The sequence below is a fragment of the Salvelinus alpinus genome, chromosome 10 (genome assembly GCF_045679555.1).
Source record: "Salvelinus alpinus chromosome 10, SLU_Salpinus.1, whole genome shotgun sequence".
Classification (NCBI taxonomy): domain Eukaryota; kingdom Metazoa; phylum Chordata; class Actinopteri; order Salmoniformes; family Salmonidae; genus Salvelinus; species Salvelinus alpinus.
Genome location: NC_092095.1, coordinates 66,602,543 through 66,620,540, shown reverse-complemented (window position 1 = coordinate 66,620,540; position 17,998 = coordinate 66,602,543). Strand labels below are relative to the sequence as shown.

Sequence of the window (17,998 nt, the reverse complement as noted above, 5' to 3'; positions counted from 1 at the left end):
TTGAGTCATCGACTAGTGGAATCAGGTGTGATGAAAGGCTCATTTGAGTCATCGACTAGTGGAATTAGGTGTGCTAGTTCAGACATACGTGAAACACCTTGGTCCCTGAGTAAAGGGCTGAGAAACAGTGAAATAAGGAATCTAGTAGAAGACCAGACAGTAGACTTTGCATCGTCCCCTACCTGGAAGTTGGGGATGGGGTTGGGGGTGGAGAGCCAGCTTGTACGAGGGTTCTCCTGGTAACGGAAGGGTCCGTTGAAAGCCTGGGTGATGGAGCTGAGGTTGAAAGCACACACAGCCGACGCAGAGATGCTGTTCCTGTTAGGAAGAGAGGGACATGAAGACGTCAGGAAACCGTGACTCAGAGGCCATGGCAGTGAACCAATCGATACTGTTTTTAACGGTGATCGTTGTGCCCTTTCCTTTTCAATGATGATCAAATGTTTTGGTTGCACCTCGACTCACGTTGGTTGAACGCCGTCCACTGTTTTCAATCCAATCCATCAAATGTATCTATAAAGCCCTTTGTACGTACATCAGCAGGAAAAATACAGCAGCCTATTTGATACAGGAAACCACTGTTCATAAAGAACTGAATTGATGTGTAAGACCTACTTATACTCTTAGTTCAAAAGAGAGCTTAATGACATCTACAACATACAGAGACATTTATCTATCAATTATAATAGTTACCATCACTATGAATATAAGGTATAATATGGCACATAATTGGATAATAATTGGATAATGACAGGATAATGACAGGATAATGATTTTTGATGATCTCCCAGTGCTGGCACAGCTTTGGTTGTCTTTCTTTCCTATAGACCTGTGCTCCCAGCTCCCTTAAACAATCCTCACAGTCATTCAAACCTCTCAGTGGCAAAACAGACAAAGTATTCACTGGTAAAAGGAGTGAAAGGGTAAGTAGAAAAGGACTACAAAAAGGAACTGCAACCGACACACAAGGCAGAACTCATAGTAATAGAATCTACACAACATTCAAGTCAATGATGGCATAATGGGTGGACTGGCAGCCATTGCGAGTGCACCCGTGTAACAGTCAAATTGCCAGGGTTAGAGGTTCCAAGCCCTTTCTATAGATTCTATTTCTATGGTAAAACCCTCCGAATCAGATAAGATCCAGGCGCAGATCAAGACACACCACGTCTTCATCACTAAGGTCTTTCAGAGTTGTTCCTGTTATCCCTGGAGGATACCTGAGATCACTATCGTTTCAATGCCTTGCAGCCTGTCTTTTGTCTGTGCGACTGGGATAAGATGTCTTTCTCAATACCTCAGAGTTTACAAGCCTTTTAGCTCTGCCCTGGGTGAGTCCAAAATGGACCTCAGACAGAAGAGTGATTGTGCCAGTAATATGGGCCCAAACGGATGCTACCGCTCTCTCTCTCAATAAGACCATTAGTACAGGTATGAAAGGAACCACTGGGGTGCTGTACTGTAGCTGACTGTACTGTAGCAGGCTGTATTGTATCAGGCTGTACTGTATCTGAATGCACTGTATCTGACTGTACTGCAGCAGGCTGTACTGTATCAGGCTGTACTGTACCAGGCTGTACTGTATCTGACTGTACTGTATCTGACTGTACTGTAGCTGACTGTTCTGTAGCTGACTGTTCTGTAGCTGACTGTACTGTATCAGGCTGTACTGTATCAGGCTGTACTGTATCTGACTGTACTGTACCAGGCTGTACTGTATCTGACTGTACTGTATCTGACTGTACTGTATCTGAATGCACTGTATCTGACTGTACTGCAGCAGGCTGTACTGTATCAGGCTGTACTGTACCAGGCTGTACTGTATCTGACTGTACTGTATCTGACTGTACTGTAGCTGACTGTTCTGTAGCTGACTGTACTGTATCAGGCTGTACTGTATCAGGCTGTACTGTAGCTGACTGTACTGTATCAGGCTGTACTGTATCAGGCTGTACTGTATCTGACTGTACTGTATCTGACTGTACTGTAGCTGACTGTACTGTGGCTGACTGTACTGTGGCTGACTGTACTGTAGCTGACTGTTCTGTAGCTGACTGTTCTGTAGCTGACTGTACTGTATCTGACTGTACTGTATCTGACTGTACTGTAGCTGACTGTACTGTATCAGGCTGTACTGTATCTGACTGTACTGTAGCTGACTGTACCTGACTGTACTGTATCTGACTGTACTGTATCAGGCTGTACTGTGGCTGACTGTACTGTATCTGACTGTACTGTATCTGACTGTACTGTATCTGACTGTACTGTATCTGACTGTACTGTATCTGACTGTACTGTAGCTGACTGTACTGTATCTCACTGTACTGTATCTCACTGTACTGTATCAGGCTGTACCGTATCTGACTGTACTGTAGCTGACTGTACTGTATCTGACTGTACTGTATCTGACTGTACTGTATCAGGCTGTACTGTATCTGACTGTACTGTGGCTGACTGTACTGTATCTGACTGTACTGTATCTCACTGTACTGTAGCAGGCTGTACTGTATCAGGCTGTACTGTATCTGACGGTACTGTAGCTGACTGTACTGTAGCTGACTGTACTGCAGCAGGCTGTACTGTAGCTGACTGTACTGTATCTGACTGTGCTGTAGCTGACTGTACTGTATCAGGCTGTACTGTATCTGACTGTACTGTAGCTGACTGTACTGTATCTGACTGTACTGTATCTGACTGTACTGTAGCTGACTGTACTGTATCTGACTGTACTGTATCTGACTGTACTGTATCTGACTGTACTGTATCAGGCTGTACTGTATCTGACTGTACTGTGGCTGACTGTACTGTAGCTGACTGTACTGTGGGTGACTGCACTGTGGCTGACTGTACTGTATCTGACTGTACTGTATCTGACTGTACTGTATCAGGCTGTACTGTATCTGACTGTACTGTAGCTGACTGTACTGTAGCTGACTGTACTGTAGCTCGCTGTAGCTGACTGTACTGTGGCTGACTGTACTGTAGCTGACTGTACTGTATCTGACTGTACTGTAGCTGACTGTACTGTGGCTGACTGTACTGTATCTGACTGTACTGTAGCTGACTGTACTGTGGCTGACTGTACTGTATCTGACTGTACTGTATCTGACTGTACTGTAGCTGACTGTACTGTGGCTGACTGTACTGTATCTGACTGTACTGTATCTGACTGTACTGTATCTGACTGTACTGTATCTGACTGTACTGTATCTGACTGTACTGTATCAGGCTGTACTGTATCTGACTGTACTGTAGCTGACTGTACTGTAGCTGACTGTACTGTAGCTCGCTGTAGCTGACTGTACTGTGGCTGACTGTACTGTAGCTGACTGTACTGTATCTGACTGTACTGTATCTGACTGTACTGTAGCTGACTGTACTGTAGCTCGCTGTAGCTGACTGTACTGTGGCTGACTGTACTGTGGCTGACTGTACTGTGGCTGACTGTACTGCAGTGTGTAGGTTTACATCATGTTAATAACAGGGTCTAGGAGGAGAGGTAGATGGGTTAGAAGCCTACCACACTAATATAGTGTGTTATAACTACTGCTACTGAGTCTATTAGAGAGGGGTTCTGAACAGACCAATGATAAGGCACATGGGACTATAGACTGGCAGAGAGGGGTTCTGAACAGACCAATGATAAGGCACATGGGACTATAGACTGGCAGAGAGGGGTTCTGGACAGACCAATGATAAGGCACATGGGACTATAGACTGGCAGAGAGGGGTTCTGAACAGACCAATGATAAGACACATGGGACTATAGACTGGCAGAGAGGGGTCCTGAACAGACCAATGATAAGACACATGGGACTATAGACTGGCAGAGAGGGGTTCTGGACAGACCAATGATAAGGCACATGGGACTATAGACTGGCAGAGAGGGGTTCTGAACAGACCAATGATAAGGCACATGGGACTATAGACTGGCAGAGAGGGGTTCTGAACAGACCAATGATAAGGCACATGGGACTATAGACTGGCAGAGAGGGGTTCTGGACAGACCAATGATAAGGCACATGGGACTATAGACTGGCAGAGAGGGGTTCTGAACAGACCAATGATAAGACACATGGGACTATAGACTGGCAGAGAGGGGTCCTGAACAGACCAATGATAAGACACATGGGACTATAGACTGGCAGAGAGGGGTTCTGGACAGACCAATGATAAGGCACATGGGACTATAGACTGGCAGAGAGGGGTTCTGAACAGACCAATGATAAGGCACATGGGACTATAGACTGGCAGAGAGGGGTTCTGGACAGACCAATGATAAGGCACATGGGACTATAGACTGGCAGAGAGGGGTTCTGAACAGACCAATGATAAGACACATGGGACTATAGACTGGCAGAGAGGGGTCCTGAACAGACCAATGATAAGACACATGGGACTATAGACTGGCAGAGAGGGGTTCTGAACAGACCAATGATAAGGCACATGGGACTATAGACTGGCAGAGAGGGGTTCTGGACAGGCCAATGATAAGACACATGGGACTATAGACTGGCAGAGAGGGGTTCTGAACAGACCAATGATAAGGCACATGGGACTATAGACTGGCAGAGAGGGGTTCTGAACAGACCAATGATAAGACACATGGGACTATAGACTGGCAGAGAGGGGTTCTAAACAGACCAATGATAAGACACATGGGACTATAGACTGGCAGAGAGGGGTTCTGGACAGACCAATGATAAGGCACATGGGACTATAGACTGGCAGAGAGGGGTTCTGAACAGACCAATGATAAGACACATGGGACTATAGACTGGCAGAGAGGGGTTCTGGACAGACCAATGATAAGGCACATGGGACTATAGACTGGCAGAGAGGGGTTCTGAACAGACCAATGGTAAGACACATGGGACTATAGACTGGCAGAGAGGGGTTCTGGACAGACCAATGATAAGGCACATGGGACTATAGACTGGCAGAGAGGAGCTTCTGGACAGGATATGATGCTTTGGGCTATGCACAAAATAGGACCGACAGACTGACTGACAGACAGACAGCAACCCAAAACCTGATAGGATTAACTAGCACAAATGGTTCACCACAATTGATTTCCACAACCCTTTGAGTTTGAAAAGTATTTAAGTGTTTCACAGTCACACAGAAATGTTCTTAACTGGTTATCCTCCAACACCATTCTTCCTTGCGGACTAAAGCGTCTCTCCCAGACAAGGTTCTGCTCTGTCGCTAAGCCAAGGGCACCAACACAGACAGAGACAGGAGAAGAAAAGACTCTAGAAGTGATTTTCACTTCCCTCCTCTTAGCATTTGTCCAAACAGCTTGAAATTACAAGAGAGGATTGCCTCGCTGGGTTGTAGTCCCTTTGTAATATGCTTCTTAGCATCTGTAAAACCTTCAGCCTCAGCAGGATGCTGTTAGGGCAATGTGTAAATAAATGGACTAAAACAAAGTGGGACTGGATAGATGGAGAATAAAGGTGTGTGTAAGTGAGCTTGTGCGTCTGTTGTGTGTGTGTGTGTGTGTGTGTGTGTGTGTGTGTGTGTGTGTGTGTGTGTGTGTGTGTGTGTGTGTATGTGTGTGTGTGTGTCCCTGCATCTATACATGTACATGTGTACAGAACCAGTCAAAGGTTTGGACACACCTACTCATTCCAGGGTTTTTCTTTATTTTTACTATTTTCGACATTGTAGAATAATTGTGAAGACATCAAAACTATGAAATAACACATATGTAATCATGTAGTAACCAAACAAGTGTTTTGAGATATTTGAGATTCTTCAAAGTAGCCACCCTTTGCCTTGATGACAGCTTTGCAATGTAGAAAATAGTAAAAATAAAGAAAAACCCTTGAATGAGTAGGTGTGTCAACTTTTGACTGGTTCTGTATATGTAAATGTGCCTGTGTGTGTATGACTGACAATGTGTGTGTTCATTTTATGTGTGTGTGTGTGTGTGTGTGTGTGTGTGTGTGTGTGTGTGTGTGTGTGTGTGTGTGTGTGTGTGTGTGTGTGTGTGTGTGTGTGTGTGTGTGTGTGTGTGTGTGTGTGTGTGTGTGTGTGTGTGTGTGTGTGTGTACCTGCATTGCTTGCTGTTTGGGGTTTTAGGCTGGGTTTCTGTACAGCACTTTGAGATATCAGCTGATGTAAGAAGGGCTATATAAATACATTTGATTTGATTTGATATGTGCATCTGTGTGTAGGTGTGTGTGTGTGCACGTGTGTCACTCTCACTCACACGTTGGTGGTGAAGATGCCGTAGATGAGGTCCTGTTCGGGCAGATAGAAGGTGCTCTGCAGCTCGTTATAGTAGAAGGGGATCTCTCCTGACCGCGAGCAGTTCAACCGCGCCTTCATGAACGTAGTCCAAGTGTCCTCCAATAGGAAGCGACCGCCCACGTCGTTCTTACAGACCCGGGCGACCCGGGAGAACACGGTCCGACCGCAGTCGTGTTCGACTGCGTTCTCTCTCAGGAAGAAATAGGTGAAGAGACCCACCTCATAGACTGAGATAAAGTGAGGGTCTGGAGGAGAGAGGGAAGGAGGGAGGGAGAGGAGGGGAAGGAGAAGGGGAGGGTGAGAGGGAGGGGAGAAGAGAGAAATAGAGAAAGAGAGGGAGGGAAGGTGTAAGTTAGGCATGAGATATGGTATTTCAGCTCCAAACGGCTGATGCAGCGGCAGGAATGTGAGCAATGATGTTGTTGGCATGGAATCAGTAGTTTTCTCTTCCTTACACTTTCCTATTACCATTAGGACTCATCCTCTAGTATTCCTTACACTTTCCTATTACCATTAGGACTCATCCTCTAGGATTCCTTACACTTTCCTATTACCATTAGGACTCATCCTCTAGGATTCCTTACACTTTCCTATTACCATTATGACTCATCCTCTAGGATTCCTTACACTTTCCTATTACCATTATGACTCATCCTCTAGGATTCCTTACACTTTCCTATTACCATTAGGACTCATCCTCTAGGATTCCTTACACTTCCCTATTACCATTAGGACTCATCCTCTAGGATTCCTTACACTTTCCTATTACCATTATGACTCATCTTCTAGGATTCCTTACACTTCCCTATTACCATTAGGACTCATCCTCTAGGATTCCTTACACTTTACTATTACCATTATGACTCAACCTCTAGGATTCCTTACACTTTCCTATTACCATTATGACTCATCCTCTAGGATTCCTTACACTTTCCTATTACCATTAGGACTCATCCTCTAGGATTCCTTACACTTTCCTATTACCATTAGGACTCATCCTCTAGGATTCCTTACACTTCCCTATTACCATTAGGACTCATCCTCTAGGATTCCTTACACTTTCCTATTACCATTATGACTCATCCTCTAGGATTCCTTACACTTTCCTATTACCATTATGACTCAACCTCTAGGATTCCTTACACTTTCCTATTACCATTATGACTCAACCTCTAGGATTCCTTACACTTTCCTATTACCATTATGACTCAACCTCTAGGATTCCTTACACTTTCCTATTACCATTATGACTCATCCTCTAGGATTCCTTACACTTTCCTATTACCATTATGACTCATCCTCTAGGATTCCTTACACTTTCCTATTACCATTAGGAGTCATCCTCTAGGATTCCTTACACTTCCCTATTACCATTAGGACTCATCCTCTAGGATTCCTTACACTTTCCTATTACCATTATGACTCATCCTCTAGGATTCCTTACACTTTCCTATTACCATTATGACTCAACCTCTAGGATTCCTTACACTTTCCTATTACCATTATGACTCAACCTCTAGGATTCCTTACACTTTCCTATTACCATTATGACTCAACCTCTAGGATTCCTTACACTTTCCTATTACCATTATGACTCATCCTCTAGGATTCCTTACACTTTCCTATTACCATTAGGACTCATCCTCTAGGATTCCTTACACTTCCCTATTACCATTAGGACTCATCCTCTAGGATTCCTTACACTTTCCTATTACCATTATGACTCAACCTCTAGGATTCCTTACACTTTCCTATTACCATTATGACTCATCCTCTAGGATTCCTTACACTTTCCTATTACCATTAGGACTCATCCTCTAGGATTCCTTACACTTCCCTATTACCATTAGGACTCATCCTCTAGGATTCCTTACACTTCCCTATTACCATTAGGACTCATCCTCTAGGATTCCTTACACTTTCCTATTACCATTAGGACTCATCCTCTAGGATTCCTTACACTTTCCTATTACCATTATGACTCATCCTCTAGGATTCCTTACACTTCCCTATTACCATTAGGACTCATCCTCTAGGATTCCTTACACTTTCCTATTACCATTAGGACTCATCCTCTAGGATTCCTTACACTTTCCTATTACCATTAGGACTCATCCTCTAGGATTCCTTACACTTCCCTATTACCATTAGGACTCATCCTCTAGGATTCCTTACACTTCCCTATTACCATTAGGACTCATCCTCTAGGATTCCTTACACTTTCCTATTACCATTAGGACTCATCCTCTAGGATTCCTTACACTTTCCTATTACCATTATGACTCATCCTCTAGGGTTCCTTACACTTTCCTATTACCATTATGACTCATCCTCTAGGGTTCATAACACTTTCCTATTACCATTATGACTCATCCTCTAGGATTCCTTACACTTTCCTATTACCATTAGGACTCATCCTCTAGGGTTCCTTACACTTTCCTATTACCATTAGGACTCATCCTCTAGGATTCCTTACACTTTCCTATTACCATTAGGACTCATCCTCTAGGATTCCTTACACTTTCCTATTACCATTAGGACTCATCCTCTAGGGTTCCTTACACTTTCCTATTACCATTATGACTCATCCTCTAGGATTCCTTACACTTTCCTATTACCATTATGACTCATCCTCTAGGATTCCTTACACTTTCCTATTACCATTATGACTCATCCTCTAGGATTCCTTACACTTTCCTATTACCATTATGACTCATCCTCTAGGATTCCTTACACTTTCCTATTACCATTATGACTCATCCTCTAGGATTCCTTACACTTTCCTATTACCATTATGACTCATCCTCTAGGATTCCTTACACTTTCCTATTACCATTAGGACTCATCCTCTAGGATTCCTTTCACGTTAGAACATAAGGAGTGCCTCTAGCCAGTTACAGTTGGCTGTTCAGTAATGTATTGGCATTGACATAGAATTGCTAGAATGCAAATACCCCATCAAGTTTATGTTCCCTGATGGGTGATGTCAGGGATGTTCCCATATTGAATGTACCCATAACCAGGAAGCAAAGCAGGAAGTACAGTCATGATCCAATTGTAATTCTATTCCTACACTATTAGACAAAATAGTTCCAAAAGGGTTCTTCGGCTCTAGGTTCTTTGAAGAGCCCTTTTTGGCTCTAGGTAGAACCCTTTTGGGGGTTCTACATGGATCCCAAAAGCGTTCTACCTGGAACCAAAAAGGGTTCTTCAAAGGGTTCTCTTTTTTTCTAAGAGTGTTTGGTACAGATGAGTGTTTACCGTTGAGCCATTTGGAGTTGTACTGGGCTGTTCGCAGCGGCGGCATGTTACCAAGGCTACGGTAGATGACAGGGTCACGACCCGAGAAGTCGATGACAGTGGCGGCGTAGAGTTCGCCCTTCTCTGTTACCATGGCAGTGGAGTTGTGACGCGGGTCGTAGGGGCATCTCGCCACCCCGTTCACCGTGTCCATCACCCGACTGATGTTTCCTATCTGGAAGAGGATGGAAGAAGGGTGAGGATAGAGGTATGTCCAGATGTCCAGCCTAGGATCCTATACAGCAGGAACAGGCCACTCCAATCAGCTGCGGGCTGGATTTGGCGCAGACACCTGCTATACAGTATGCATGGCCAAAACATCCCTTCATACTACACTGAACACAAATAGAAACGCAACATGGAAAGTGTTGGTCCCAGAAATGTTCCATCGGCACAAACATCTTATTTCTCTCAAATTTTGGGCCCAAATCTGTTTACATCCCTGTTAGTGCATCTTATGTGGGGGACAATAGAAGGACACTCTAAAATGTACAGTTTTGTTACACAACACAATGCCACAGATCTCTCAAGTTGAGGGAGTGTGCAATTGGCATGCTAACTGCAGGAATGTCCACCAGAGCTGTTGCCAGAGAAGTGAATGTTCATTTCTCTACCATAAGCCCACTCCAATGTCATTTTTGAGAATTTGGCAGTAAGTCCACGAACCACGCCAGCCCACATCCGGCTTCTTCACCTGCGGGATCGTCTGAGACCAGCCACCCGGACAGCTGATGAAACTGTGGGTTTGCACAACCAAATAATTGTGTGCTCTTCACGGATGAATCCCGTTTTCTACTGTACCGGTAGATGTCAGACAGCGGGTATGGCGTCGTGTGGGTGAGTGATTTTCTGATGTCAACATTGTGAACAGAGTGCTCCATCCTGTTACTCCGCTCTCATCTCCCTCTCCTGTAACTCCTCTCTCATCCCCCTCTCCCTCTCCTGTTACTCCTCTCTCATCTCTCTCTCCCTCTCCTGTTACTGCTCTCTCATCTCCCTCTCCTGTTACTCCTCTCTCATCCCCCTCTCCTGTTACTCCTCTCTCATCCCCCTCTCAGTCTCTGGTTACTCCTCTCTCATCCCCCTCTCCCTCTCCTGTTACTCCACTCATCTCCCTCTCCTGTTACTCCACTCATCTCCCTCTCCTGTTACTCCTCTCTCATCCCCCTCTCCCTCTCCTGTTACTCATCTCCCTCTCCCTCTCCTGTTACTCCTCTCTCATCCCCCTCTCCCTCTCCTGTTACTTCTCTCTCTTCTCCCTCCCCTCTGTTACTCCTCTCTAATCCCCCTCTCCCTCTCCTGTTACTCCTCTCTCATCCCCCCCTCTCCCGTTACAGCTCTCTCGTCCCCCTCTCCCTCTCCTGTTACTCATCTCCCTCTCCCTCTCCTGTTACTCCTCTCTCATCCCCCTCTCTCCTGTTACTCCTCTCTCATCTCCTTCAACTCTATCTTCATCCTCCTCTCCCTCTCTCTCTCACCTGCCGGGTGGTGCAGACGGGGGTAAAGGCGTTGGTTCCACAGGTAAAGATCCGCCTCCCGGTGATGAGCAGGACCCGGATGTAGTTCTGACACTCATCCTGCGGGGACGGGAACACGGGAGGTCAAAGGTCAAAGATGTCATAACACCACCAAACTGAAAACTCTTCCCTGTGTTTGCATAATGCCATTGTGGCCACTGGTGCAGTGGTCTATGTTAATTTATTCCTGTACAAGGTTAGTACAGATTCTAGTACACTTCATTGAAGCTATCTAAATATCTCTGGTGAGGGCAGCCACTTTAATGTAGAACTCTACCAGTCGTCTGTCTTCCTCTATCTAAATATCTCTGGTGAGGGCAGCCCCTTTAATGTAGAACTCTACCAGTCGTCTGTCTTTCTCTATCTAAATATCTCTGGTGAGGGCAGCCCCTTTAATGTAGAACTCTACCAGTCGTCTGTCTTCCTCTATCTAAATATCTCTGGTGAGGGCAGCCCCTTTAATGTAGAACTCTACCAGTCGTCTGTCTTTCTCTATCTAAATATCTCTGGTGAGGGCAGCCCCTTTAATGTAGAACTCTACCAGTCGTCTGTCTTCCTCTATCTAAATATCTCTGGTGAGGGCAGCCCCTTTAATGTAGAACTCTACCAGTCGTCTGTTTTTCTCTATCTAAATAGTCCAGAACTGCCAGACAGCTACAATACCTCTGTCTTTCCTTTGCTCTGACACGACCGCTTAGTGTCTTCATCTGGTCCCCATTCTACTGCCTAGAGAAGAAAATTACACAAAGAAATTACATATAAACGTGTGCACAATAACGTGGACAGAATGTGTAGATTGGATCCTTGCTAAATCAGATTTAGTATGGGATATGAATTGTATATACTATTATACATACACTATTATACATACTCATACACAAAAGTATGTGGACACCCCTTTTTAGCCACACCCGTTGCTGACAGGTGTATAAAATTGAGCGCACAGCCATGCAATCTCCATAGACAAACATTGACAGTAGAATGACCCATACTGACTTTCAACGTGGCACGGTCATAGGATGCCACCTTTCCAACAAGTCAGTTCATCAAATTTCTGCCCTGCTAGAGCTGCCCCGGTCAACTGGAAATGCTGCTATTGTGAAGTGGAACGTCTAGGAGCAACAATGGCTCAGCCGCGAAGTGGTAGGCCACACAAGCTCACAGAACGGGACATCCAGGTGCTGAAGCGTGTTGCTCGTAAAAATACTCTGTCCTCGAATGCAACACTCACTACCGACTTCCAAACTGCCTCTGGAAGCAAAATCAGCACAAGAACTGTTTGTCGGGAGCATCATGAAACGGGTTTCCATGACCGAGCAGCCGCACACAAGCTTAAGATCACCATGCACAATGCCATGTGTTGGCTGGAGTGGTGTAAAGCTTGCCCGCCATTGGACTCTGGAGCAGTAGAAACATGTTCTCTGGAGTGATGAATCACGCTTCCATCTGGCAGTCTGACAGACGAATCTGGGTTTGGCGGATGCCAGGAGAACACTACCTGCCCCAATGCAGAGTGCCAACTGTAAAGTCTGGTGGAGGAGGAGTAATGTGAGGCTGGTTTTCATGGTTCGGGCCCCTTAGTTCCAGTGAAGGGAAATCTTAACGCTACAGCATACAATGACATTCTAGACGATTCTGTGCTTCCAACTTTGTGGCAATAGTTTGGTGAAGGCCCTTTCCTGTTTCAGCATGACAATGCCCCTGTGCACAAAGCGAGGTCCATACAGAAATGGTTTGTCGAGATTGGTGTGGAAGAACTTGACTGGCCTGCACAGAGCCCTGACCTCAAACACATTGAACCCCTTTGAGATGAATTAAAACACGACTGCGAGCCAGGCCTAATCGCCCAACATCAGTGCCCGACCTCACTAATACTTTTGTAGGTGAATGGAAGCAAGTCCCCGCAGCAATGTTCCAACATCTAGTAGAAAACCTTCCCAGAAGAGTTGAGGCTGTTATAGCAGCAAAGGGGGGAACAACTCCATATTAATGTCCATGATTTTGGAATGAGATGTTCGACAAGCAGGTGTCCACATACTTTTGTAGTGTATAATACATGTATACTGTTAACTATGAATTGTTGTTTGCACATTTACACAGCTAATGCAAGACATATGACAAATTACATTACACTGATCCCTCCCAACTCAATTACTGCCCTGCTAGAGCTGCCCTGGTCAACTGGAAATGCTGTTATTGTGAAGTGGAACGTCTAGGAGCAACAATGGCTCAGCCGCGAAGTGGTAGGCCACACAAGCTTACAGAACGGGACCGCTGAGTGCTGAAGCGCGTTGTGCGTAAAAATACTCTGTCCTCGATTGCAGTCAATCACTCCAGGCTAATCACCATGGCTACTCCCCCCAACTCAATCACTCCAGTCTAATCATCATGGCTACTCCCCCCAACTCAATCACTCCAGTCTAATCACTATGGCTATACCCCCAACTCAATCACTCCAGTCTAATCACCATGGCTACTCCCCCCAACTCAATCACTCCAGTCTAATCATCATGGCTACTCCCCCCAACTAAATCACTCCAGTCTAATCATCATGGCTACTCCCCCCAACTCAATCACTCCAGTCTAATCATCATGGCTACTCCCCCCAACTCAATCACTCCAGTCTAATCACCATGGCTACACCCCCAACTCAATCACTCCAGTCTAATCACCATGGCTACAACAATTGGATCTTGACCACAGGCCAAACAAAAACAAGTCATCCAGCTAACACAAAATGTTCTAACAACATTTGCACATGGTTCCCCTATTTTGCATATAACTTTCCAGGAATAGTTTTTTGGGTTCAGTAAGGTAGCCTAGTGGTTAGAGCGTTGGCCTAGTAACTGAAAGGTTGCAAGATCAAATCCCTGAGCTGACAAGGTAAAAAATCTGTCGTTCTGCCCCTGAACAAGGCAGTTAACCCACTGTTCCTAGGGTGTCATTGAAAATAAGAATTTGTTCTTAACTGACCTGCCTAGTTAAATAAAGGTAAACAAAATAATCGGGCATAAGAATAGTAGTCTGATTAAACTGTATTCTCTGTTCATACAATTTCATTGTGGTGAAGAAAGCTGAGAGCGAAAAGCAGCACCTCCTTTTTTGGGGAAATGTTATCATAGTTCTGGGAAACTGTCTGAAACTGCAAATCAAGGTTTGTTTAAACCATAAATATCAGTGTAAACAAACGTAGTAAATACAATTGTGTGCACATCTCAAGGCCCAAAATTGCTGCCCAAGACTGCAATTTAATTTCACTAAAATAGCTGATAAATACATTGGTATGTGTCCTACCATTACAATGCTGACCTGCACAAACTATTTACCTGCACAAACTATTTACCTGCACAAACTATTTCCTATTTCCTATTAAACCGATATATCTCTCAGATCCTCAAACTTAAGGGGACTCCTTACACTGACACACATTACAGTACACTGTAGCATTTCACTGTGCTTTACTTTGGAGCCATTGAAACCGGCCTCAGCCTCGTGAAAGTTCACTGCTAAACTCACTCCCACCAAGTCTTTCCCTCAGTCACCCCTGACAACAGAGCTCCCAAATCTACTTCTAAAGATCAGGGACAAAGCGTGAATGAATGACCAAACTGAAAACGCTTCCCTGTGTTTGCATAATGCTATTGTGGCCACTGGTGCAGTGGTCGATTAAGGAGTTGGATCTCAGAGGTGTCATTCATGGTTCACTTGCTCTGATAGGCTGACCAGGGCCTCCAAAGTCACACATGTCACTCCCTCCCCCCAGCCTGCTCCTTGTCCGTTCATTCAGTATAGCGTTGATGAATGACATGAGACTCTTATTGAGACGGTCAGTGGGATCATTGTTCGAGGACACACCTTAAGTACCTGGATATATACTGACTACACTCCTTACGTACCTGGATATATACTGACTACACTCCTTACGTCCCTGGATGTATACTGACTACACTCCTTACGTCCCTGGATGTATGCTGACTACACTCCTTACGTACCTGGATGTATACTGACTACACTCCTTACGTACCTGGATGTATACTGACTACACTCCTTACGTCCCTGGATGTATACTGACTACACTCCTTACGTACCTGGATGTATGCTGACTACACTCCTTAAGTACCTGGATGTATGCTGACTACACTACTTAAGTACCTGGATGTATACTGACTACACTCCTTAAGTACCTGGATGTACAGTATACTGACTACACTCCTTACGTACCTGGATGTATGCTGACTACACTCCTTAAGTACCTGGATGTATGCTGACTACACTCCTTACGTCCCTGGATGTATACTGACTACACTCCTTAAGTACCTGGATGTATACGGACTACACTCCTTAAGTACCTGGATGTATACTGACTACACTCCTTAAGTACCTGGATGTATGCTGACTACACTCCTTACATACCTGGATGTATACTGACTACACTCCTTAAGTACCTGGATGTATGCTGACTACACTCCTTAAGTACCTGGATGTATGCTGACTACACTCCTTAAGTACCTGGATGTATACGGACTACATTCCTTAAGTACCTGGATGTATACTGACAACAAAGTTCAGTACTTTTTAAAGGCACGTTTAACATTTTAACATTTGCCGATAGTGGTACAGCGTAGGATCTTAATTTGAACCAGTTTGCTACAGCAGGAAAAAAATCCTGCAGCAACAGGAAATTTTTATTATTATCTGGATTATAATTAATGGTCATCTTTGTAGCATATTAGTGTTTTTCATCATGAATTTTGTTCTGGAGGCAGCGCTGCGGAGTGGTCACTCGCTAGCACAGCCACAAATTCATAAAATCTGATTTTAAACCTAACCCTTTCAAAGTGGAAATTACAAACTTCAGAAGCCTTTTTAAACCTGAAACATACTACAAGTTAAAATTTCCTGCATAACAGGAAAGTTCTCCTGCAAAAGGGTGATCAAATTAAAATCCTACATCTGTATATTGAACTTGTAAAACAACCTTGTAAGAAATTATTTATGTTATACGCAGTCATCCTTGAACTTCCAAATAAAATCATTGTACCTTGTCTCCATGGATACAAATGGATCATAATTCGTAGAGAAAAAACACTCCAATCATATCATTAAAGGAGAGGGGTTCTTTGTAATATTCACGGTATGTCCTTTAGTTGTATACTGATGAAAAGCAATTCATACAGTTAATGACATATCAAGGAGCCATTGTAAGAGATGGAATATATTTATAATATCCCTAAGACAGACAGCCGGACGGCCGGATGGACAGGAAGACATTTGTGCATTCTGCAGCACTGGGACATTTCCAAAACAGCTTATTCAGATTGATTTTAGGGAGACGTTTGATGGGTATTATCCCAAGAAAGCAATGACGTGGCCCTCAGGACAAATCTGACAGAAAGTTCATGACTGACATCAAATTGATCAGCCGTTTAGCAATGACAGAGTAGGGATCAGGGGAGGGAGAGGAGACAAGGGAGAGAGAGAGCGAGACAGAGAGAAAGAGAGAAAGAGAGTGCAATAGACAGAGAGATAGACAGAGAGAGAGAGACAGAGACAGAGAGAGAGACAGAGAGAGAGAGAGCGCAATAGACAGAGAGATAGACAGAGAGAGCGAGACAGAGACAGAGAGACAGAGAGACAGAGAGAGAGAGACAGAGACAGCGAGACAGAGAGAGAGCGAGACAGAGAGAAAGAGAGTGCGATAGACAGAGACAGAAAGACAGAGAGGGAGACAGAGAGAAACAGAGAGAGATAAATAGACAGAGAGATTAATGTTTATTTATTTTCCCTTTTGTACTTTAACTATTTGCACATAATCTGAATTTGATATTTCTTTATTATTTCTGTGAATGTAAAGTAAAGTTTACTGTTCATTCTTTTATTGTTTATTTCACTTTTGCTTATTATCTATTTCCCTTGCTTTGACAATGTAAACATGTGTTTCCCATGCCAATAAAGCCCCTTAAATTGAAATTGACAGAGAGAGAGGGGGGGTGCAATTTGAGAGTGAGGGGGCAGAGTAAAGGTAGCTGGGTAGATCCCGTTCCTGTGTGATGTAACTCCTGGTAAACACCAATTTGGCCCAGTAAACCCTCAGTGTGTTGACATTCCTAACCCCCTCCCCTTCCCCCACTAAGCTAAGGAACGGAGCCCACTGGCCAACCGTTACTCTGATGTGTCTGGTCTCTTCTACAATTTCAACAAACTACATGGTTGCCTAGCTACCATTTGGAAGAGTGAAAACAGCCCTAAGTAATGTGGTGTGTAATAACAGTGGGAGCATGGAGAGCTGTGAACTGCTTACCTGTAAGAGAGAAGCATTACTGAGACTCAGTCTGAAGAGGTGATTTCTGAAGATAGAGGAGAGAGAGTTCTAACCAACATGATGGCATATTCTACGTCAGTAAAAAAACAAGCAAAAGTCTGTTGTGTTGGATGTGTGTGTATATGTAAAATAGGTGGTCTGTGTGTGGGTTGCGCATGTGTGTGTGTGTGTGTGTGTGTGTGTGTGTGTGTGTGTGTGTGTGTGTGTGTGTGTGTGTGTGTGTGTGTGTGTGTGTGTATCTCACCTAGCTCCCACAATCAGCTGGTTTCTGGTCAGGTCAAGGGTCAGCTGGGAAAAGTCCTTCACTCCGGGACGAGAGAATCGTGACATCCAGGGACTCAATGCTGAAAGGAGGAAGAGGAGGGAAGGAAGAAGAGAAGGAAGAGGAGGATTAGGAGTACGAGGTGGTGAAACAAGTGTGAACATCCAGTCAGTTTGGAAACCGACACCAAACGGTCGCTGGCTCAGGCCCTGCTCTGACTGTGTGAAATGTCTCTCCCCTGACGCTTTACCTGGAACATAGGGATGAGCCTTTCAGCCTGTGTCATCTACTGATTTTTCACGAGGCATCAGTTCAATCCAGCTCCTGTAGATCCGTTAT

The 17,998-nt window shown here is 44.5% G+C and overlaps 1 protein-coding gene across 1 annotated transcript in view; it reads right to left on the bottom strand.

The window, feature by feature from the left end:
* Positions 1-17,998, bottom strand: part of LOC139532665 (semaphorin-5B-like) — a 69,691-nt gene that overhangs the window by 40,260 nt on the left and 11,433 nt on the right. The window contains exons 2-8 of the mRNA XM_071330569.1: positions 17,642-17,741; positions 17,377-17,422; positions 11,739-11,801; positions 11,037-11,135; positions 9,520-9,733; positions 6,218-6,503; positions 183-318 (exon numbers count right to left, since the gene is read on the bottom strand). Coding sequence (XP_071186670.1) covers positions 183-318; positions 6,218-6,503; positions 9,520-9,733; positions 11,037-11,135; positions 11,739-11,801; positions 17,377-17,422; positions 17,642-17,741 — 944 coding nt within the window. The remainder of the gene's footprint in view (positions 1-182; positions 319-6,217; positions 6,504-9,519; positions 9,734-11,036; positions 11,136-11,738; positions 11,802-17,376; positions 17,423-17,641; positions 17,742-17,998) is intronic.